General features: G+C 40.0%; 1 protein-coding gene across 3 annotated transcripts in view; it reads left to right on the forward strand.

The window, feature by feature from the left end:
• The first annotated feature begins 678 nt into the window (after positions 1 to 678).
• Positions 679 to 22,732, forward strand: part of LOC308391940 (copine-8-like) — an 87,936-nt gene continuing 65,882 nt past the window's right edge. For all 3 annotated transcript variants that reach the window (XM_080874747.1, XM_080874749.1, XM_080874748.1), the window contains exons 1-3: positions 679 to 979; positions 16,580 to 16,620; positions 22,141 to 22,187. In XM_080874747.1, the coding sequence (XP_080730873.1) occupies positions 897 to 979; positions 16,580 to 16,620; positions 22,141 to 22,187 (171 nt within the window). In that variant the 5' untranslated portion in view covers positions 679 to 896. The remainder of the gene's footprint in view (positions 980 to 16,579; positions 16,621 to 22,140; positions 22,188 to 22,732) is intronic.

Here is a 22,732-nt window from a genome sequence, read left to right on the forward strand (position 1 = left end):
AAGTACTGTCAGGCTACTGCTGAGATAAGAGATGTTTAACTGGTGAAGCTCACCGTCCACTCGTACAGACACATTCTCATAAATCAATATGTATTTCAAACCCAAAGGCCATGCTCTTCTGCAAGGCTGAACATAGCTTCCATTAAACTCCTATATGCCTCAAAGTAAATTAGGCTTACCATGGACCAAAAACTGAACAGGTCTGGCCCTCTGAGAGCTGGATTTCTTTCCCTGTGCTGTCCACACACAAACACAAACAAGCCTCCACCTATAACCCAAATTTGCCATAACCAGCCAGCCTGAACTAACTTGACATCACTGATTGGTTATCTTTTATAGAATCTGATGGCTGCCTCTCTGTGACCCATTTTTTGTTATTCTGAGCAGGATGCACACATTGAGGCTTTGCTGTGCTGAAGTCCTGACTGTCTTGGGTGTAACTGATTTTATTTAACATGTTTTATCGATTCCAGACCTTTAAAGATGATAGTTTCCCGAGTACTGCAATTTCAAACCAAAACAGAGCTTTACACATAACCCTGCACTCACCTCTAAATAGAAACGATCCTTCTTTTTGGTCCTCACAAATAGCTGTGGACTCCCACTTTGTGTGTGTGTGGTGTGTTTGTATATGTGTGTCTTCCCGCCCCTTCACACTGTCCTCTCTCCTCCGGAGCACAGAGCCGCAGAGAGACCCGACTGTGGCACGCTGCAGGTCTGCGTCTGTGTGCTTTTCTCTCTCTCGCTCTCTGGTGTTTGGTTCTTCCAGGAAGCAAACGGCTCACTGAGCATCCATTGCGAGGTTTCCCCCCCTTCTATTTCTTTTACACCGCTTTTTCACATGCCGCCGTTACAGCGCTGGGGGTAGGGGACGCACTGTGACCGACCAAGCAGCGATGAATATGGCGTTTATTGGGGACGCGGACCCCTTCACCGCTTCGATACCTGCCACCAAAGTTGAACTGACGGTCTCGTGCAGGTGAGTGCTGACCACTTTTGCTTCACTGCGTTGAGATGTACAAAACAATAAATATTCCTTTCACTGTGATATCTGCCCGGGAGTTCCGTGCAGGCTGCATAGTAGGGAATAAACCCAGCACAAACACGCTTTGCGCTCGTTGTTTCAATTTGATTTGTTTGTACAGTGCGGTGTGGAGTCACGCCACTTTTCTCTTTATACGAGAGCAGTGGCAGGTGAATGATTATATATTGGATTTGTGCAGGAAGGCACGTTTTCTTGCGCGTCTGTTGCCAGTAGTTTTCCTGTGGATGAGCGCCGGATGGAGGTCAGAGTTGACATGTCTTTACACTGCTGTCACGTTTCCGAGCTTCGGTGAAGCTGCCACACGCAGAGCTGCAGAAATTTATGTTTGCGCCGAAGCAAAGTGACCACCTCACCACGTCATCATCCTTACGAAATATTTATTTCATGTGGGAATTTCCTGCAGGGAGGACGGGTGGAGGATGCTGGAGCAGGCTGTTTGATTCGCGCTGTGGCAGTTTTACTACAGTGGACACGTCCAGTCAGCTTTTAAAAACACACCGACCATTTTCAGGCTGCTGCTTCTTACGTGGAAGGATTTGCTGTTTGTAATGATATGAAATATGCTATATCTGTCACTCTATCCATCCAATCATTTCTCCTCTCCGTGTATCATCTGGGGTCTCTCAGCAGGACTGTCAGGACTGTTGAGAAGATTAGGATTAAATTTAGATTCAATGAAATTTTAAAGTTGAGAAAGTAAGGTGTCATCATGGGTTTTGAGCTCTTGGATTTTTTTAAAAGCCAAGAAGACACATTTTAAATCCCATGACGCAATGAAAAGCAGCATGTGCTCTTCAATGACAAAAGTTTTTTTTAAATTGAAATATAGATCAGCGAGTAATTTTATGTTGATAGAATTGAATGTTTAGTGAACTACAAAGATCTACAGTACCGTGTGCTAATGCAGTGGATGGTAAAGCCCACTGTGTAAAGTGTCCAATCAAAGCAAAGCTTATGATTCACACATCACAGAATCTTTAAAATGGAGCAGAATGTGACTGAAGATTTACATAATAAAACAATCTGCATAAGCGCTAAATCGTTTAAGCCTCCTTTGAAGCATGAATTAAAAAGATTCAATCAATCAATTCAACACGATCAGTGCTGAATTGAAGCTGAATTTTTAATTTCTTTTTATTATGATCAAAGGTTCATTTGGTAACTTTTCAGGTGTGTGTGTGTGTGTGGGGGGGGGGGGGGGGGGTGCATCCATTTTCTCTTCTTCAGTTTGTCGTCTGAATGTGCAAAATCAGTAACGTGTTTTGACACAATCTGGGGATTTTTAGTTATCCTGGTTTGTTTGCCCCTAAACTGAAGAGGCAGTCACGCCCCAAACAACTTTTCAATATCATAATGCTGTATAAGAGTAAGATAAGTGACAAGGAATTCAGGGCATGTCATAAAACATTTTATTTGATTTAGTCGGTCGTTCAGGTCTATGTTCAGGCTGAGATCATGTAGTCTTTAAATCTTTATTTCACTGCAAAACTTTAATTCTTGTAAACCTTATTTGAGACTTTTAATGAACAGAAGAACAAAGACTTTGGACTCATTTAAATTCCCGCTGACCTAAAATCTGCCAGCTGTTTATGCAGATGGAGCTTCTGTTGCTGTTTTAGTTCTAAGATAAAAGCTTTGCACAGCAAGTCAGCTTGGTAATGAACTTCATGATTTTGAGATCTGAACTTGTGAAGATATTTTGTGTTTGATTATGTATGTGTTTGTTTGTTTGTTTGTTTGTTTTAAGGGGAAAAAATGGCATCATAAAAGAAAAGCTCCCGCAAATTATGACTCATCTCCGCATTCTTATAAAAAGCTCTTTTTATTCATGCAAACATAATTTATGTGCTTTTCCTTATGCATATTCCTGACCGTGAAAAGGAGCGAGCAGTTATAGAAAATGGCATGGATGGAAAATGGACAAACTGCAGTGACATTTCTTTAATGCTTGCAAAGGCACTTTGAGTGACAGAGGCATTAGGTAATGCATTGTTTCTGTCACCACAAGCTTTCAAGCTTGTGGAGCCAAATGATAGACAAAATACACAAGTCACCTTTGACAAAATGAGTAAAGCTTCCAGGGAGCCAGTCGTGTATAGTGTTGGGATGTACAAGCTTTGCAGTTCACAACCAGCACAAAAATTATCCTAAAAAAGCTGTGCAATGGTGACGCATTAAACTGCACCACCTTTGGTTCGGGGCACTAACAACACTTGCAGTTTCATGTAGGCATTTGCTGTTATGTTTTTTCCTAATTGCAAAATTTCACCACTGTCTCATTGGAGCGTTAAACGAATTTTTAGGACTGACGACCAAAATCAAAAATAGATTCAGTTTTAGTGTCGTGTGTGTCAAAGAAAAAAGCCAAGTCCTGCATTGTAGGATTACTGCACTGCTTCATTGTTGTACACCAAACTGGCAGTCCTGGCATTTTCTTTTACCAAAGTTTGATATACTACATCATTTTGACACCGTTTTAGCTTGGTTTTCTTCTATGTTGATTTTAAAACAGGGGGAAAAAAACCTACAGAGACAGATTCCTTGGATGAACGCATGCATTTTGTCTGGTTCTCTGAGCAGCTGCCTTATATTGGACTGTGGCAGAAATCAAGAACAGAACACCTATCTGAATCAGGTTATAGCTTAATATTGTTTTACTGTTTTTGTTTGTTTTTTGGTTAAGTGGATATTGGCTGTTAAATGCATCTTTCGTGTGAAAATCTAGTCCAATAATTCACTGTACTAGTTCATTTTTTTTTTGACAGAACAAACATGCTTTAGCTTTTTGATCTGCCTGAGGTGAAACCATTAATAGCCACACCAAAACAAAATTTACCAGTCCTCAGCTTGTGGAGAGTGTGATTTTCCCACTTTTGTGTTGACGAAGCTACTGAAGCATTCAGCCCAGATAGAGTCCGTCGCTGAGTGAAAGCTCCCTCACTCAATAAATCCAAACCGTCTCCGGACCCGTCACATGTGCAGTGAAGCAGCAGAAGTGACAGATTGATTAACTCAAGACAAATATGGTGTGTTAGTGAGAAGAAAACCCCCGCACAGCCATTTGCCTGAGTTTCCTCACTCATGATCACGAGGCCTTGATGACACAAACACAAGTCAGTGGAGTTTAATTCTGTGCGTGGACAGTAGACAGTGAGCGTGGCGAGTCTGTAGAGCTGCACAGGCAAATGAACCTTGCAGACAGTTGGGCGTTTTGGGAAGTGTTTGTAGGGAATGATGTTGGTGTTCGCGTCAGCTCGGCTGTCTTGTGATCTGAGTGGTCCACAGCGGAGAGATAGTCATGACCCTTGGGCACAAAAGCTACGAAGTGTATCCCTTTGAAGAATTGACGTGCTCTGTGTAGCTGTATTGAAGCCGGACGCCGACCTGCTGAGAGGCTGGTCGATGTGTCACAGCTGATGTTGCACTTTCCACGAGGAAGGTGAAGAAAGAGACAGAAAGAGTTAGTGGAGCAGGGAAGGAAACTATAGCGTGCAGGTTTCTTAGATTTCTTTTGTTTTAGTTCTAAATACAAATGGCTTAAAACAAAAATAACTAGGTTTCTCTGGCTTTTATGAGAAGTGAAATAGCGTTGTTGTTTTTTCTCCAGTAAATTTAATGTCATTGGGAAGCACAGTTCAAGATTACTCAGCACCTGATGAAAGTGCAATCATCTGATTGGCTGCCTCTCGCAAACAGGTTTGAAATAGCAGGAGGGTGGAGCTTCTCTGCTTACAGCAGGAGCTCTGTGTCTGAAATGACCATATTAGGAATTTCCAGTGTCACCAACATCATAAAGAGGCAACAATAGAACAAAATGTGTGAAACAGTTTGAAACTTAAACTTTTGGCTGACAGGGATTTCTTTTATGCTGAATCTATTATTTTAAATGTTGTATTTAATATCAACATCCACCATAGTAACAGTAGCTGTATGACAGAAAACAGAGAAAAGTACAGCAGGTCCCCTTTAAAGCCTCTGTGTATGCTTTAAAAAGAAGCAATTTCTGGTACTGGTACTCAAATAACAGTAGCTTTCACTACCACTCTCACCCCAGGAGCCTGAGAAGAATGATGTGAAAGCAAAGAACACGCTGCGCTATTTTTCTTCAGTACGACTGTCTCATTTTCCACATACATAAACATGTAATCACACCAGCATTTTACACATTGAGGCTTTAAAGCTAGATAATGACTCCTTCACTGGAAGGCTCAGAATGGTACAGTCTCTGAAGATAAATTGTGGTTGGTGCTCTCGCTGTGGAGTCTGCAGAGATCTCCAACTGGTGCTGTGTTCTGCCAACAATTTAAACTCCTCTGTAATTACAAGAAAGAAAGCATGGCTGTGGTGAGGCTCATTTAGCAAACTAAAAGATGACACGTTTATTTGTCTGGTAACAGTGGAGCTTGATCTTTGTGTAGCACAGCTGATTGGGGCTGGTTAAAGAAATTAGACGAGGATAAATTAAAATCATTTGGTCCGGTAGAAATGAAGCTGACTGGTTTGACTGTGAATTACCTGTTAACCAGTTGGGGCTAATGATTAGAGCTAACATACAAAATGCTTTACGTCGTTGAAATATTATTTAGACATTTTGAGATTGCAGCAAAGCACCTAAGAAACAAGTTAAAAATATTAAAACATTTCAATTACATAAGATAAAAAATGTATAATTTGACCTTGACATATACAAAATGAAAAAGGCCAATTTATTTTGTATCAATATACCATCTTTCAACTTTGATAGTAAAATAAAACAGGACCAAAAAGGTACACAGTAGCCACAAAGTACAAGATAGCAGCGACATTGCTGCTGAAGATCAATCCGGTCGTTAAGTCTGACGTCACTAGCCGTGTCTGGGCCTAAACTCTGCTGCTGGTCCATATATCAAACGATCACTATGGCATTACTGAGCGTTGAAAAACTGTCTAAAGTCTTTCATCTTTAATAAAATGATCAGCGTTCTGCTCTACCAGGTGTAACAATTGAGTATAACATCCAGGCATCCATGAAAACGAAATTTATGACATTTAACAGAGTTAGAAGTTAGCAGGAAGTTAGCTCGCTAGCTTCTATCTAAATACAATATAGCATGTCCTGACTGCGGGGTTTTGGAAACAAATTAAAACGTACAGCTCTGTTATCACTTCCAACATATATGAAGACAGAAAACTAAACAGCAGTGACGTTTGTAGGGTTACTGAAGTTTGGCTAGCTGGTATATAATGATGTGCTACGTGACCGCTAGCGACACAGCTATGTTAGCATAATATAAACAAGCTAACTTTTTTTCCACTCAATAAAAGTTAACGTGAGTGTTCTCGTGGTCAGGAACAAATGTAATCGCATGGCAGGATGCTGTAAAAGGACCAAACTTCAGCCAGGAGAACAACTGAGATAATCCATCCACAATACGAGGTTAGTCATTCATATACTGCTGCATGGGCTGGGCTGTAGTTACATCCTAAGGTTTTAAAAACTGAGCTTAAATAAATGATCAGCGGTAATAAAAGCCGAGGAAGGTCAACAGTGATCACTGACTGTTTTAGGAGCCTTTTGAGATTAAATAGAAGAAAATACAAAACATTAAACATGTTAACAACACAAAAGCCATATTAAACGCAGACTACTTTAGGCCCGGAAATAGGATTCGCCACGTCATCACTTAAGGACCGGATAGGGGCTTCAGCTGCCTGCTAGGATATGAATGTTCTGTGGTTTTCACAAACTGGGAAAAGCTACCAGAGAAAACAGAAGCGCTGGTCTTCATTGTTTAGTTATGCATTATAATGTTCATTTACCCAGGAAATATCATAGATATCTAAATGTCAGTGGTGTGACTACACTGTATTCTACTTTGTATAATCACCATTTAGTTTACTTAACAATGAAAAGTTGCATAAAATTATAGCTTGCCCACTTCAAATAACATCAGATCAAATGGAATGTGTTTACTATACAGTAATTACAATTTTCAAAGTCCAAAAAATGTCTGAAAAAAACTGATTCAAATACAGACTAAAAGCCCAGGACTTAGTAAGCAATAAGCAAATAGTATCACATGAAGAAATAGAAAGATCAATATGGGTTTTTTTTGTAGCTTTTTTGTATAACCAATAAAGCTTTTTCCATTATAAAAGAACTGCACACAGTAGCAGGATCTCCAACTCTCACAGGTTATTTGCACATTGTTTCACAATCTAATCACAGGGCTAAAATGATTAAAAACAACAAAGAAAGTGTTGTCATGAGGGGGAGTATTTTCAAAGCAGCAAAGCTCTTTGTGGCTGTGCACACTCTTACTGTATAATGAGGTGCTAAAATTCCTTCGTTACAGTTTATGTAATTGATCATGTTTTGTACTTTTTGTTTCAGTACCCGTTATTGCATACATTTCCACTACTGTTGTTTCCTCTTAATTGCTGCTTAGATCCACTGATTGCTAGTTAGCTCTAAAGAATTACTATTAAATCTTTAGTTCAAATAAAACTCTAATGAAGCTAAATGAAATGAAATCCGGCTAAGCTAATGTCATGTTTCCCCTCTGCTTCACTTCATCCTGCTTTACCTTGTTTCTTTGCTCCGTTCCACCTAAATTGTGAAGGATTTAGGGAGCAAAGAGCACAAAGCCAACAGATCAAGTTGGTCTCAGGTGGCGAGTCCTAAACGCAGGAAGGGTCGTGCTGGGTGGCTGCATTAATGAGTTTTCTGAAGCAGTCATTTGGTCTAATGAAGGCACCAGACAGCTGTCGGCTCTCAGAGGTAACCAGCTTTACCTGGTTACCTCTGAGAGCCGACATGCCTCCATCACATTACTAACCATCCCCCTCCCTCCTCCCACCTTTGTTCCTCTGCTTTCATCTTTTCCACAGCCACTTTCCTGCATCTGCGTGATTGCTGTGGACAGATTTGAAGACATCATGTTGATTAGTGTCCAGTATTTGATGCCTTTCTACTGAGCGCAATAGAGGATTTTTATGCAGATTTATGCAGTATTCTAAGTTCTAAGAAGCATTACTTCCAGGCTGTAAATATTAAATACATTATATGGTATTTATTGCTAAAATCCATTAAAAGTCCTCTTCAGATAATATACAGATATGCACCTGTATCTATGGACTGCGTTGTTAAAGTGCGTGTATGACTGTCCCTTTGTTCTTAGATGATAAAAAGATTATGGCAGCGATGAAGAGGATGACCAGATCGGTGATCACAGACCAAATAAGACAAAAAACTAGAGATGTCGCCATTAACTGGCCAGGGACTGGAACTGTTGGGTTTTCAGAATTCCCTGATGGCTCTATGACCGATTGGCCAACCTCACATCTGTCTAATTGTGACTTGGACCCATTCATGTTTGTGCAACATGCAGTCGCACAAATGCTTATCGCCACAAGCTAACATGTTGTTATGTCGTGGGAGTTCCTCACTGTAAATGACGACACAGCGTTTGCAGGAGAGCCATCACAAAATCTTTATAATAACAAACCTAATCAGACACTTATGCCACCCTCGCCCCGCTGAACAGGGCTAATAAATGCAAACAGACTAAAGCTAAAGCTGTCCAGAGCTCAGAGCCAGCCGCAAGACGAGAGTCTGGGTATGAAAAAGATCAAAAAGCTTGTTTGAGGAAACATTGTGGAGAAAAAGGTCGATGTCGTGTTATCTGGGGAAGCAATAAAAGCAATTAAAAATCATGTTAGTAACACTGAAATTTGTTTTGTTATATAAGCATGAGCCTGTTTTAGTTAAAAATGTCAAGTAAAGGTGAGAAGCAACTCATTTTCATTTAATTATTTCTATTTGTAATTATTTCTATTTTCATGTTTATTTTCAGTGAGAAAAGATCCTGAAAGAAAACTGTAAAATTTCATTTCTTTTATTATGAAAACAAAATTTTGCATTGTAGAAAAGTTTTTTTGCTTGTATTTTCTGTCAATTCTAGTTTCTCGGAAGAAAATTGGTGTTGGCAGGTCACACTTAGGAAAAAAATAAAGAATCGGATAAAAAAAACAAAACTGCAATCAATGTAGCTGCATATATCAATAATTTATCAATTATTGTATTTATTTTATTTTTTGTCAAAAAGTCTATTCAAAAACCTGAAAAGGTTTCAGTTTACTTTGAAACAGGAAAACAGAAAATCAGTCCTCACAGTGGCATCCTCAGCTGGGTCTGAATATTTTGGTATTTTTGCTTAAAAATGACCTATAATCCTTAAAATGATTACACATTAATATTCCGTTGATTGTCTCAATGGTTATTCAACAAATCGGCGGAGCTCTTCACAAAAACGGATACTCTTTCTCGACCAGTCTTAGAAACAAGTGTTGCTAAGTGCACCGAATGACCCGATTCAGTCGCTTGAATACAGATTCTTTGGCAGATTCATCATAAGCTATTATCAAAAATATATGGGCTAAAAATAGAATATGATGTAGCATGTGTGTAATGTAATTATGCAAATGACATTTAGAGGTTCTGGTGCAGCCTATAAAAAATGTCAGTACAATTAACATATAACCTCAGATTAATGTTTAGCTCCTGATTAAACTGCTGGAATCTTTGGGCTTTAAAAAACACAAAAACAAAAGTACAAATCGTACCTGAGAGGACATAAAACTTGACATTTCACAGCAGATTCACAAGAACTTGAAGGCATAAATCTTTGTAGTACCTGCCACATAGGTTCTGACCTTCACTCGAAGGAAATTTACCAGGACTTTGATCAAAAATGTAACCATCTTTTTTAAGTAGGGTGCTGTCATGGCAGCAGCTATTCTATTATATCTTGTCATAAATGACAAGGGAACCAGTTGAAATGCATAGTTCAGCTTACAAAAGTCCACAGCAGGAATGCACGCATATTGGATTGTGGTAGCAACATTCCTGCATTATTACTGGACTGAAGCTGGTTTGAAGCCGCCTCATTGGAGATATAAATGCCACCTTCTAATTGCATTAAAAAGACTGTTATCTTTGACCCCCCAAAAATCAGTTTCTCACCATTAGAGAAACTGTACTTTCACTAAAAGACATTAATAAGAGCATTGACCATGTTCTTCAGACTCATAAGTCATAGGTTAATTGTATCTTCCATCTATCATCTATAACACTCTTGTTTAATACTGGATCAATTTGTCATCTGAATTTAGGTTCCACCTTTGAACAGAGAGAGAAAATAGTTTGTTTGAAAAGTCTGGGTCCATATTAAACTGTTTTTCTTACCCACCTGTCTGGCCTGACATCCTGCCTACACTGAAGCTCTATAAAAATCTCACCTTTTATTTTGCTCCTTCTATGATCCACCGCACTCAAGTGTAGCTATGGCCCATAGGTTGTGCAAACAAACTCTGGGATCCTTAAGGATGGTCATTATAGAGGATTTATCATTCGTAGCAAGCAAAATATGCTTTGCTTGCTTTATAATAGCCATTAAAAATCTCCTTCTGTAACAATAGGAGCTTAAAGTGAAAGTGTTGTGAGACTTACTAATCTTTAGTTTGTAAAAAGCGTTCTCTTTAGTGGTAGCTCAACATTTAAAATATTAATAATGAAGCACACAACAAGGGAATTTTGTACCAGAAGAGCTTTTTTTAAAGGCATTAATTTCATTTATAACCCTATTACTATATAATAACTAATAATCGTTTGACTTTTGAACATAACAAGAAATCGGACTTTTGTCCCCAGTTGCCTGCACTGAAAACATATGAAGAAGAAATCGTTTCATAGCAAAGATAAGAGGAATGTCATTGTTCCAAAGCATTGTATGTTCACCTGAGGGGAATTTTCCTCTTATATGATTTAACATCAGAAGAAGAAGAGGATGGATGGAACTTTGTAGTTCACATAAATATTTAAACTATGACAATGCAACACCATAGTTACAGTTTCAAATTTTACATAATTTCTTTAACACCTATTATTGTAATTATGTCATACAACTAACACAGACTACTCAAATTGTGGCTTCTTTTCGTAAAGCAGGACTCTCGTGGTTCATTATTGGGTGAACATCAGTTTCCCTTGAAGATACAAACCCCCCTCCCACTCAGAATCTGAGAAAATCGTTCATAGTTAAGAGAGTTTCTCAGGTGTTTCAAGGCTAAACTGATCAAACCAGCCGAGTAATCTCTGTAGCTTCGATTGACTGTATTGATCTGGAGTTATCCTCCTAGCAGCTTGTGCTGTTGGTTACAGCATCTTTCGTGGGAACTTCTTCATTAACTGATGTTACGGCTCTGCAGACGACTGCTGCTGCTCCGAACAACACTCCACACTCTTGGAAGGCAGATGTCAAGCTCGTGTGCTTGCGTGAGGTTACGCTGTAAAAGTAACCACCCACTCCGCAGTTGCATGGTATCTGACTTTAAGACAGGGGTCGGCAACCCTAGGCATGCGTGCCACAGCTGGCACGCGAAGGGTTAACTGATGGCACGACCATAGCTGGACTGGCCATCCGGCATTTGCTCGGTGGGCCGATGGTGATTTTTCGTTTTTATGGGCCGATGATTTTTTTATTTTTTTTGTAACGGTATAAACAATGAAAGGTGGTGGATTGGCCAGATGCTGGCTGATGTGTAAAAATAACTCAGTTATTTGGTGGTGGCTGTGGCGGAGCTTCCACAGATTCAGTAACATTAGCAAGTGGTGGAGGCCAGCAGGTGGATGAGAGAAAGGGGAGGCAGGAGGAGAGCCCCGAGGCAGCCGCCGAGTGTCAGGTGAACTGAACTTCAGGTAAGAAGTTAAGACCTGCAGTCTGTCTGGGTCAGATATAAACCAAGTTTAGGTGGAGTTTATTTTCGTTGTGCTGACCTTTTACAGTCAGTTACAATAACAAGTACTGCGTACTAGCTAGCATGACGGAGTTTCTATACAGCTGGGTGGGTGCTTTGATGTTATTGATAGTGAACTTTATTTTATTCATAAGGCTAATTATTAGAGTTGCCGACTGTCCTGTAAAAAACGGAATCGTCTGGTATTCAGAGAAAATATTACGTGTTTCATATTGAGCCGAAAAGGAACACAGTTTGTCCCGGACTTCAGCTACAATGAAAACGACACAAAGCTGGAGTTTTTCTGCATCTTTAAGCCGCACAGCTGCCTCTTCTTCTCTCATTCTCTCTCTCTCCCTCTCCTGTTGCTACTTCAATCATGAAACTGATCAATGATCAGCTGATCGGCTTTTCTCTCTTGTTTGTTTATCGTCCACTTTGTGCCAGAAAGAGGAAACCAGCAGATGTCGCGCTAAACAACAGCAGCACGTTTAAGCTTGATCAGCTGTTGTTAGAATTTATTTAATATTACTTTCTAGTATCAGCTGATGTTTGCTGGAGCCACAGCTGTAAAAGCTGCTGGTCATGATGTTGGTTTGGATATGTGATGAGAGGGAAACATGAAGATGAAACCAGGAGATGTCCTTACTGAATCATCAGAGCTGAACAGGTGATGGAGAAACAGGTTTACCTTTTAAGTGACATGAATGAGTTGAAGGGAAGTTGTGAACTGTTTCTGAGAGACAAATAACACCAGGATCCTTTTCTAAGTAGCTGACAGCTGGTAACTGTGCAGGGGTGGGTCTAGCAAGATGTTGCCAGGGGTCCATGTAGGGCATTAACAGGGAAGGGGGGCACAAAGAAATACTTTCTTATTCTCATTTAAAATGTCTGGTTTTTATTAAATAATTATCTGAAGCTTACAATCAAAGTTTTTATCTGACGTAAAATGTATAAAAATCATACATATACCGACAAGACTGTACATCACTGTCACAACAGTGTTTGTTTTCATTCAAAGGCTTTATGGCTTTAATACCTGGTGGGCCGGTCTCTAGTCAAAATGCCCGGGCCGATTTTTTGTCCCAGTTCAGCCCTGGGCACGACAATCTGAGAAGGTGCATTAAAAAATACATGGCCGCAAATGAGCAAATTCGCTCGCATACACATTAGTTGTGCCGCGACTTAATGACGGTATCTTAGCTAACAACCCCAACTGCCAGATTCAACTTGTAATTGGCTAAAAATCACTTCGCCTATCGGTGAGAAGGACGTTGTTAGCTTTCTACATTCCGACACTTCAGAAGCTTCAGGAGCTTTCCGCTCAGCACAGCATCAGCACCACAGAAATACACGGATACATTCGTAGACTCGAGACAGAATTCACAATGCATTTTCAGGACTTTCAGGTGTATGGACCAATGTTTCTTTTCTGATCAAACCAGAAAGCTTTAATGAGCAGCTAGATTTGTCTCGCATTAACTGGCTGAGTTAATGCAACATTGAAGCAGCTGGAATCCACAGCTGTGCGTGTTCATGGAGCTGCATTTTCACCTGCTGGACATCACTACCTGACAAGTTTAACTGTCTTCAGAACATTGCAGAGGCCTTATTGACAGTATCTCATGTTGTGACAGCCCTGTGGTCTCTCAAACTCTACGTGTACTTTTCTACTGAATTTGAGCAAGTTTTTATTTTGTTACTGTATCTGTTTATCATCTGTATCCTTAATATTAACCCCAAGAATCTTGTCGAAACTAAGGAACCATCATTTGAAGGTGAATAATAAGCAGATAAACTATCAGACTTTGTGGGAACGGGCTCTTCCTGAGGAGAGGAAGGTTTTCCACATTGCCCTGTGAACACTTTCACCATTTTATACGCTTTAAATATGGTAGAAATTGTTTACTTTGCTTTTAAAAAAACCCCCAACATCATTTGTGGTTAGAAATGCACGTGTGTCATTAGAAAAAGAATACTGGCTGATTTCCCCAGGCTAGCACTCTCACTGCTGAAGGAAAATTTAATCTCAGATGCTCTCAAAAGATGGAAGTCCCCCATCCCACCCGCACATGCAGGTATTTAAAGCTCCAGCTGCCATGTTTAGGTGCCTGTTACATAACTGGCGGGATTTCAAATGTAATTCTGGTGTTGAAGAGGGACTGCTAGCGTAAATGTTTGATGAACAACGAGGCACTCTGTTTTGACCACCCAGACGTTTGCAAGGCTGCCTGTGCAGGAAAGGGCTTTTTAAAGAGTCCCCCCTCTCTCTGAGGGGCAGGTGGAAGCCCTCGGGTGTGTATGACTCATAGGGAGGTTACCGTATCCATAGAAGTGTGTGTATGTCTGCCTACACACACACACACACACACACACACACACACACACACACACACACACACACACACACACACACACACACCACTTGGTGCTGTCTTTAGACTCTTGAGACACTCTGTTTTTTTCTGCTGCTTTTTTTTCTTCACTGCATCTTGTTTCCTGCCTCCACGCGTACTCCTCTGGGAGACAATCGGGTATACTATCCTCTTTATTGGACATTTATCTCATTTGGCAGGTGAAGTTGCCCACTTCTCACTCCTACGCAATCTTCCAGACTATCTGCCAGTCATAAAATACATCCCCGATATGACTAGGCTCAGTTCCATCGCTTATTATCATTTATTTAACATCTCAAAGCTCTCAAAGGGCCAGTGGGCATGCCCTGACAGAGAAGCAGCAGAGCGTAGCGTTTTACCATCTGGGTAGCAGTGGGATTAGCACAACACGAGTGCCTGATCTAGATACATCACTAGCCATCAATGGCTTCAAGTCACTCGCTGCTTGTCACACAGGACAGGATGGGCGACTGAGTGCTTACCCTGCAGCTAGCCCTTCAACTTTTGTTCCCTGTGAGCCGTGCACAATATGGACAAAGTCGTGCTGCTGTGATTATCACAGTTTAAATTCATACACCACACAGCCTTCTTTTAAAGAGTCTAAATCTGATTTTTGTTTCTTACGCACACGTTACAGTTGACCTCAGCAATCATGCTATGACTCAGTTCAGCTTTAGTTCTTGTCAGTAATAATAGATTTCAGTGATGACCATTTCATAGTGGATCATGACCTCAAAAGCCTGTTAAAAACTTCTTTTTTTTTCTTTTCACAGCCTGAGACAGCACAAACGCTTGAGCTCATCATCCTTTTAAATCTGTCTGTAGGTGTGACTTGTTTTGTATTTATTTTTGTCTCCTATTGTATATTTGCCAGTCCCCACACTTTAGAAATGTGTAGTATTTCATTGCTCTAATTCTCTGCTAATTACAAGCTATTATTGATTTTTAAACTATGTTTTTCTTTTAAAATGCAGATAACATAATCCCATCCAACAAACCCGGTTGTTTGCTATAGACAAAAGTGTTAATCTGTCTGTGTCTCTTTGTTACACTGACTCTTGGTTTTAGATTGTACATTTGTGGGTTTTTTTCTTCTGATCATGCGAGTATTGAGCCCACATTATGCAAAAAATTGTCCAGTTTGAGAATAGAGTCGAAATTTTGAGATCAAACTCAAAAGGTTTTTCTGCAAATAAATTCAATATACCAAAAAGTCGAAATGTGGGGATCAAGTTGTTGTTCCCACGGCTGTTATACTCTCTGTGAAATGCTACAAAATACTTCAAATTTGGTTTTAGTAATAAGGAAATATTTCTCTTTTGTGCAAAGTCAGAAATGCTTTGATGCGACGATTACAGCCTCATGCCGTAAAGATGCAGTATGTTGTATCACAACACGCAGTAAGAGAGCTCTACACAAAGACTTTTGCATAATAACTTGACTTTATTCTGAAAATATTGTTCATAAAAAGCCAAGTAAACTTACGCATTACCAAGAATCTGAGTTACATTTAGTGCAAGACACTGGAAACTGGGTGGTGCTGTAAAATACTGTTGACCAGGCTACTCGTACTATTTAGCCTTTCTGGTTTGCTCAATGAAAGCTTTATGAAGTTCTAATGTAACATTTGGCAGGAGTACAAGCTGAGGGAATAAGCGAAGGGTTTGTTTTAGCCCCTTGGGTTGTTGTTGGACTTCTGACTACCTCCTCCTGAGACCTCAGGGCACTGTGAAGCAACTGACACACAGTTAAAACTACAAATGCTCCACCTCTGCTGACGTAACACGCCAGGTCTCCCTATCCTTATTCTGAGCTCGAGCTGCTTCTTGATTTCCTCATACACAGGTCTTAGGCATCTGCAACTTGTCATCTTCATTTGAATATTTAATTCCTTCAGAGCTGTCTTACTGTGGGATATCTCAGAAGCGCCGAGCATCTGCTTCGTGATGGAGCTCTTCGGTGCATTTATCCGTGCCCGTGCAGTGCTGGGAATGTCATGTAAATTTGATGGCAGCTTCCACAGTTGCTTCTGGCACTCCGGGAGAGTGCAAAAAAGTGAAAAATGCATCTTCTTTTCTGCTGCTTTTCCTGTATGTTTAAAATATAAATGGGCTGCACTTCAAGCTTGATTTGTACCGCTGCAGTGTGACTGGGTGAAATGGCTTTTGTTAATCAAGTCGTCGGAGGATTCTGAGAAAACCAGTTGTCGGGGTCAGAATGGGAGCTAATTAAGGAAAATTTAATGATGTAATAAATTTGTAGTTGCTCTTTATTTGTTGAAGTAGGACAGCTGAGTAATTAATTTTTTACGTTAATGGAAGTCTTTGTTTTCTTTCTCTCTCTGTCTTTCTCTTTTCTTTAGGAACCTGCTGGATAGAGACACGTTCTCCAAGTCAGATCCAAGTAAGCTTGTCTCTTATCACTCTCTCTGTGACACACATGTGCACACAAACAGATCAGTGCAACAGCTCCCAGTAGACCTAACACAAATCCACAGACACATATATATACGCACTCTCTCATGCACGTGTACAGGTGGATTTTAAATTCTACAGGCAAACAGACACAACCGCAGACAAACATCCACCACATGCAGGCAGATTTGGTACTGTGCAAACACAGCTTGCATGCACTACACATGGACACACACACTCTGCCTCGCCTGTGTGAATCAGTAGACATTTGCATATGTCAGGGGTCGTATTCGTCACTGTTCTCTGCTCCCAGTGTGAGTGAGGGGAACCAGATCATCTTCACACACAAACCAGCCGCTTCCCTCCTACAGATTAAACGGCACACATACACACTCCTCACTCACTTGATAGCAGGGGTTCAATTTGGCAACTGGTCCAGTGGTTTTTAAAGGCCCAGTGTGCAATCCAACAGCAATTTGCCTCAGTAGACGGACATTAAGAGCAGGATGAGAAGTCCATTTATTAAAAAAAATTTTTAATAAATGGACTTCTCATTTCAAAGAAGGGTTTTATGTTTAGGCAAACTGTTAACACACAGGCTCTCTATCAGAACTTCATTCTTTTCTGTTACTGATTGAAATGAATTGTCACATCAACACCAGTGAAAACAAGATAACCAAACAGACACGCTGCTTCAAAAATGGAAATTAATGTTGGTGGTATTTGTTCTTCATATCTCATACACTGTCACATTTGAACCCAGAGTCCTTCTATGGTGCATTTATAATATTAACGAATAGCAGGAATACAGGCATCATCTTCAGATGTACCTATAGAATTTTTAATTGGGGGAAAAACAGGCTTGGTTTTCTTAAATAAGTACTGCAGTGCATTTTTGTTATTTAGAGAAGACGAGCAATGTTGGTACAATTGCATCTTCCTATTTTGAAGTTTGGTGGGGGGGCTAAAACTATTGTTATATCAAGAAAATCAAAGCAATTCCTGTAAAATTTGGGGAAAACAAACAAAAGGAAGATATGAGCAAATGCTGGTTTGACCCTTCAATAAGCTTGTCTACATAGGGTTAGAGACCACAGGGTTAGATACCAGTCGGCAACCCCCAGCACAACCCAGTATCGTGGCCCACCGGCATGCAGAATCTGCATCAAGCTGCAGTACCAGCAGCGGTGAATGTTTTATGTTAAGTCAATATGAAAATAATGGCAGGAAAACATAAGAGACGATTAAGCCAGGTGGTTAAAATGTAAATATTAACCACAAGCATAATCGTTTGTGGCACAGAAGGACCCTGGAACCTACTTCATACTTTCCTTAGTCACGGCTGCTTGGCTATTGTTCCAATCTTGCTCTAAAAAATTTAAAAAAAAAAAGATTTCTCTTACTTTTTTATTTTTTCTATCAATTGATATCAGTATCAATTTTCCTCTGTATCAACTGGCACTGGTATCAAGTTTGAAATTCTTGTATTGTGACATCCTTGATAGGGGACGAATGGGGTTGTTGCTGTGAAAAGTGAATCCAAAGAGGAAGCACCTTAAATTTGGATTCTTTGTAACGGCTAGCTAGAGGTGACACCTCTGTTTTCAAAAAGAAGTCAGATTGCACAGAAGTCCAAGGAACAGACCAGTTTGGTTCCCTTGATCTCAGTCGAAGCTTGATGGTCTCATTCACTAGTTCCAAGTCTCCTTAAATATAACGTTTGTTTTTTAAATGATGTCTAATTTTAAAATCAAATACACAAGCAGAGTATGATTTAAGGCATTTCTGCTTTGACTGACAGTTGGATTAACAAATATGCATTTAATGACATTTACAAATCATCAAATGCAGATGGCAATGACTTGTTGATGATTGTTGTGATGGCCCATAATGGAAAGAATTGACAATATGTGATTCTAAACAATATCTGAGAAACTCAATAGCTTTGTTTGTCCTAAACACTGTGTACAGATCCTCTCATAGACAGACACACGTGCTCAGACAGGCTTAGGGATTGTAATGCATTTCCTTGTTGTTTTCATCTGTCATTCCTACTTTGTTTTCACCAGCAAACTGTGACACTCATGCCTGTTAACAGCCCGCTAAAAATAACCACGATTGAAAAAAAAAAAAAACAACTCCACATTTACATGACATCTTAAAAGTTAAAATCATTTTTTAACTTCTGATCATCCGTGGTTTGTTTATCCTTCGTTTCTTTAGCTGAATTTCCTAAATATTAGCACTTTAGCACCTGAGCACTGCACAGCAAGCACTAGCATTTCTCCTTGGTTGGTGGTGTGTGAACCCATAATTGATGAGCTTCCAGAATTGCGGATTGGACCTTTAAATGTCAGATAGTGAGAAAGGAGGATGAGCATCCCTGCGTTTATGCAAGGAGGCACTTGTGCTGCGTCCATGTCTCTGCTCTGCTGACAGCACTGGCCCCAGTCACACAGCATTAGACCGCATCGGCAGAGCCACGCTCACACTCACATGCACACACAAAAGCGCACACATCCAGGGCCTCGGGCAAGCTCACGTACCATATTCATATTAGCTCATAAAACTGAACAACGGTCCAGTGTTTCTCTTTGGTGCATGCTTGTGTGCTTTTATGTGTGTTTGTGTTTTAGCAATTGTTCCCGCGGTGGGTGGATGTGCTTTGATCACACTGTTTCGACAATTGGGAAAAGCCCATTAAGAAGACGGGAACATTATCAAACTGTTTACGTTAAAAAAAGTCGCATTTGTGGTGCCTTTGTCAATCTCTTCCCCCCCTTAATTAAGGAAGAGTTAAAAGTACTGATGGTGAGGACGTATTGTGTACGGGTGTATGATCAATGGCTTTTTTTTCTCTGCACATTCACATGGAGACCATGTGTCATCTGGTCCTTCATAGCAAGATTAAAGGATGACAGTATATTCAACCAGCTGAGCCCTAGCGCACTGCACTCTGTACACTATGCAACTTATACAGACTCCAGACTGACAGACTGCCAAAACACAGCAAGTTTGAACACTTCTGCAGCCACACAGGAGGCGGGAATAAATTAGGACATGTTTTTTTTAAGTTTGTACTCAAATTCAGTGTGAAATTTGTGAGGTGGGGAAAATAAACCTATAAAATGTACAAAACATTATTAATAGCTTATCTTGATCTTGACTCGACTCCAGGTCTATTCTAAACGATTAAATGTCAGTTTTGTGGTGGGTGGGACTTTATCAGCAAATCAACCTAACCTGATGTTGCAGGAAGATTTCTAAATCTTCATTTGAAGCTAACAAAACAAAGATTTTCACTAACGGCCACGAATGCTAATGAATACATGATTGCACTAGTCATGTGATATCATCAGTTGATGACAGCTAATGCATTCACTTAGGCATAAATTTACAATTAATTAATGCTATAGTTAATTATAACGCAAGCCGTCTCAGTGGAAGGTGTTCCTTTAATAATCAGATGTCACAAAAATAAGTCTCTGGTCTGTCTGATTGCGGTTTTTTTCTGTTATTTTTTTCCTGAGAGGACCTTTCTGTTTTTAATCTTTTATAAATAGCAGCCTCAGACGTATTTATTTCCATCTTCACCCTTAATGCTTGATGATATCAAGAAAGTATCAGAAACTGCAAATTAATAAATATGTATACCTTCATTATATACAAATAACTGTTTATTTTACTGTATTTCATCTTATCTGTATTATGAACCTTTGAATTTAAGAGCTGTTGGTGCAAGTGAACCTCTTACAGAGTTTATATAGCTGATATATGCTTTACTTAGGTAGGTAAACTCACTGAGACCAAGTTCTCATTTGCAAGAGAGACCTGACTCAGCACATGAAATGAGAAGAGGAAATGTAGCTGTAAGCAGTTATCAGAGGGCCGACTGCATACTCCCTATCATTTTCCATGTGGGGAAAAAAGATGAAAGAAAGAAAGAGGCATATTTTAAAAAAAATGAGGATTACAATAATACTGGTCTGTGCGAATCCTGTTTGTTTCCTGAGCTTCTGGTGACTTAACTAATTTTCATTCTTGATAACATAGAGCCGTTAATGTAGAGTGCCACTGTTTCTATCTAGTTGTTGGTTGACTTTTGTCAGAGTCAAGAAAAACTTTTTTAGACACAAATAATCATGTTATCTTGTTAAATAGAGACTTCATGTTAATATTGCAGTTGGGCTGAACTCCATCTTTCTCTAGCATTAATGTTTTTGTTTAATTATTAGCCGTTAGCCAGTATATAATATTGCTAATAGTTAAACCACTAACAGTAAAACGGGAGCTGTAGTGGCCCTCAACGAATTTCTTATAAAAACTGGGGCATCAGTCCTTAACATGCTTTGCCGAGTTTGTTGCGCTGCTGTTTATGTGTTCAGCTGCTAGTGAGGGGAGGGGCTGTGTCCCCGCCTGTCTGCAGCAGTACTGTGTGGAGTTGTGTGTCAGCTGAAGGCATATCAAATAAAATAAAATAGATTAAATAAAATATTCTGTGTTGGTGTTGGTTTTGTGACATACCAATTGGAGACTTGTCAGGAGCTAGGCCTACCTTAATGCATAAACTGTTTCGTTGTTCTCTTTGAACCTAATGGAGAAAATACATTATATTTTCAAAGTGATGTTTTTAAGAGTTTTAAGTAGCGATTGAGCTTTCATCATTAGAAAAGCATTAACTGACGTCAAAAAGCAACTGAGGGTGGTTTAACGACTTCTGTGCAACCAACCAAACAGTGAAGCTTCCCCCTGCTGGCCGTTAGCAGGAATGCCAGTTAACGGCACTTTCACATCGGCTTCATTTTTCAGACCCGGACACAACATCCAACTTTTTATATACAGTCTGCATTTTTAAAATTCTGTGGTAATGCTCCTTTACTTGGTCAACCTCATCACCATGTCAGTACACAAAGCAGTTGCTGAGGTATGACCTCATTTTCAGTTTCATAGCTTTGCTGTTGGAATTGAAAATGTATCCATAACTTAAGTGCTTTGTCAGCATTAGTATTCCACCATTCAACTATTCACTCTTCAAACAAATTTACAAGTGTGTGAGCTCAGAGTTTTTATGCGCTGGTAGATGACAGGTGGGTGTAAGTACAGTATTGGCTGCTCGAATCCAAATGATATGTCATGTTATTGCTACACGATTGCCTCGCTCTCTTCCCACAAGTGGTCACTCATCAAAACACACTCAAGACTCCTTTGGATGAAGATCCTCAAATGTCAAAAGGAGGACTTTCCTGCATTCAAACACTCACCACTCCCAGCACCATCATCCTCATCCTCCTCTTCCCTCCTTCCTCTTCTCCTCTCTGAAATATCACCATGCTACAAGGCAAAAGTTCGAGTGACGTTTAATTAGGGAGTTTTCCTCTCATGCTGTGGTCCAGAGGGGCGGACTAGCTCTCAGCTGACATCTTAGCATTGTTTTGTTCAGTGTTAAATACCCTTCAGTCAATCTGACTGTCTCCTGTCTCTTTTCCCCTCCCTGCTTCTAATTCAACAGTTTGTGTCCTGTACACTCAAGGAATAGCCAACAAGGAATGGAGAGAGGTGAGTACAGCGGTGGGATTGTGAAGGCATTGTGTATAAATGGCAGCAGTGCAGCTTTTCAGTGAGTCACGCTAAAGCCGTTTAAATCCTTTTTTTCCCCAAGTTTGCCTGTGGGCCATTTGTTGAATGATGAAACAATTGCTAGTAATGGTGTTTTTGGGACATTTGTGTTAGTTTGAATTGACCAAATTTAACCAAGCTCACTCTGTTCTTGTGCTTTCTTGTGTTAATGATAGAATCTTAACAGTTATGTGCAGACATTTCTTTTTGGAAAGCATGAAAATGTTTAATTATGTTGCTGTCATTTGGTGCGCATCCATATTTATCCATTTGTGTAATTAAACTAGCTTAGCGAGTGCTATGTGGGCTAGAGATCTTTACAGGCCATCTTTCAGGTGTCAGTGAGACCATGGCCTGATTTGGACTAATGCAATAAATCTATGCTGTAACTTTCCACATAACTTGAGATGCACTTCTCGAGAAATGTAACTACATGTCGGGTCGACGTTCAGTCTGCGACGACTGAATTACTTGTGCATGGGTCA

The sequence above is a fragment of the Rhamphochromis sp. 'chilingali' genome (genome assembly GCF_963969265.1).
Source record: "Rhamphochromis sp. 'chilingali' genome assembly, chromosome: 2".
Lineage (NCBI taxonomy): Eukaryota > Metazoa > Chordata > Actinopteri > Cichliformes > Cichlidae > Rhamphochromis > Rhamphochromis sp. 'chilingali'.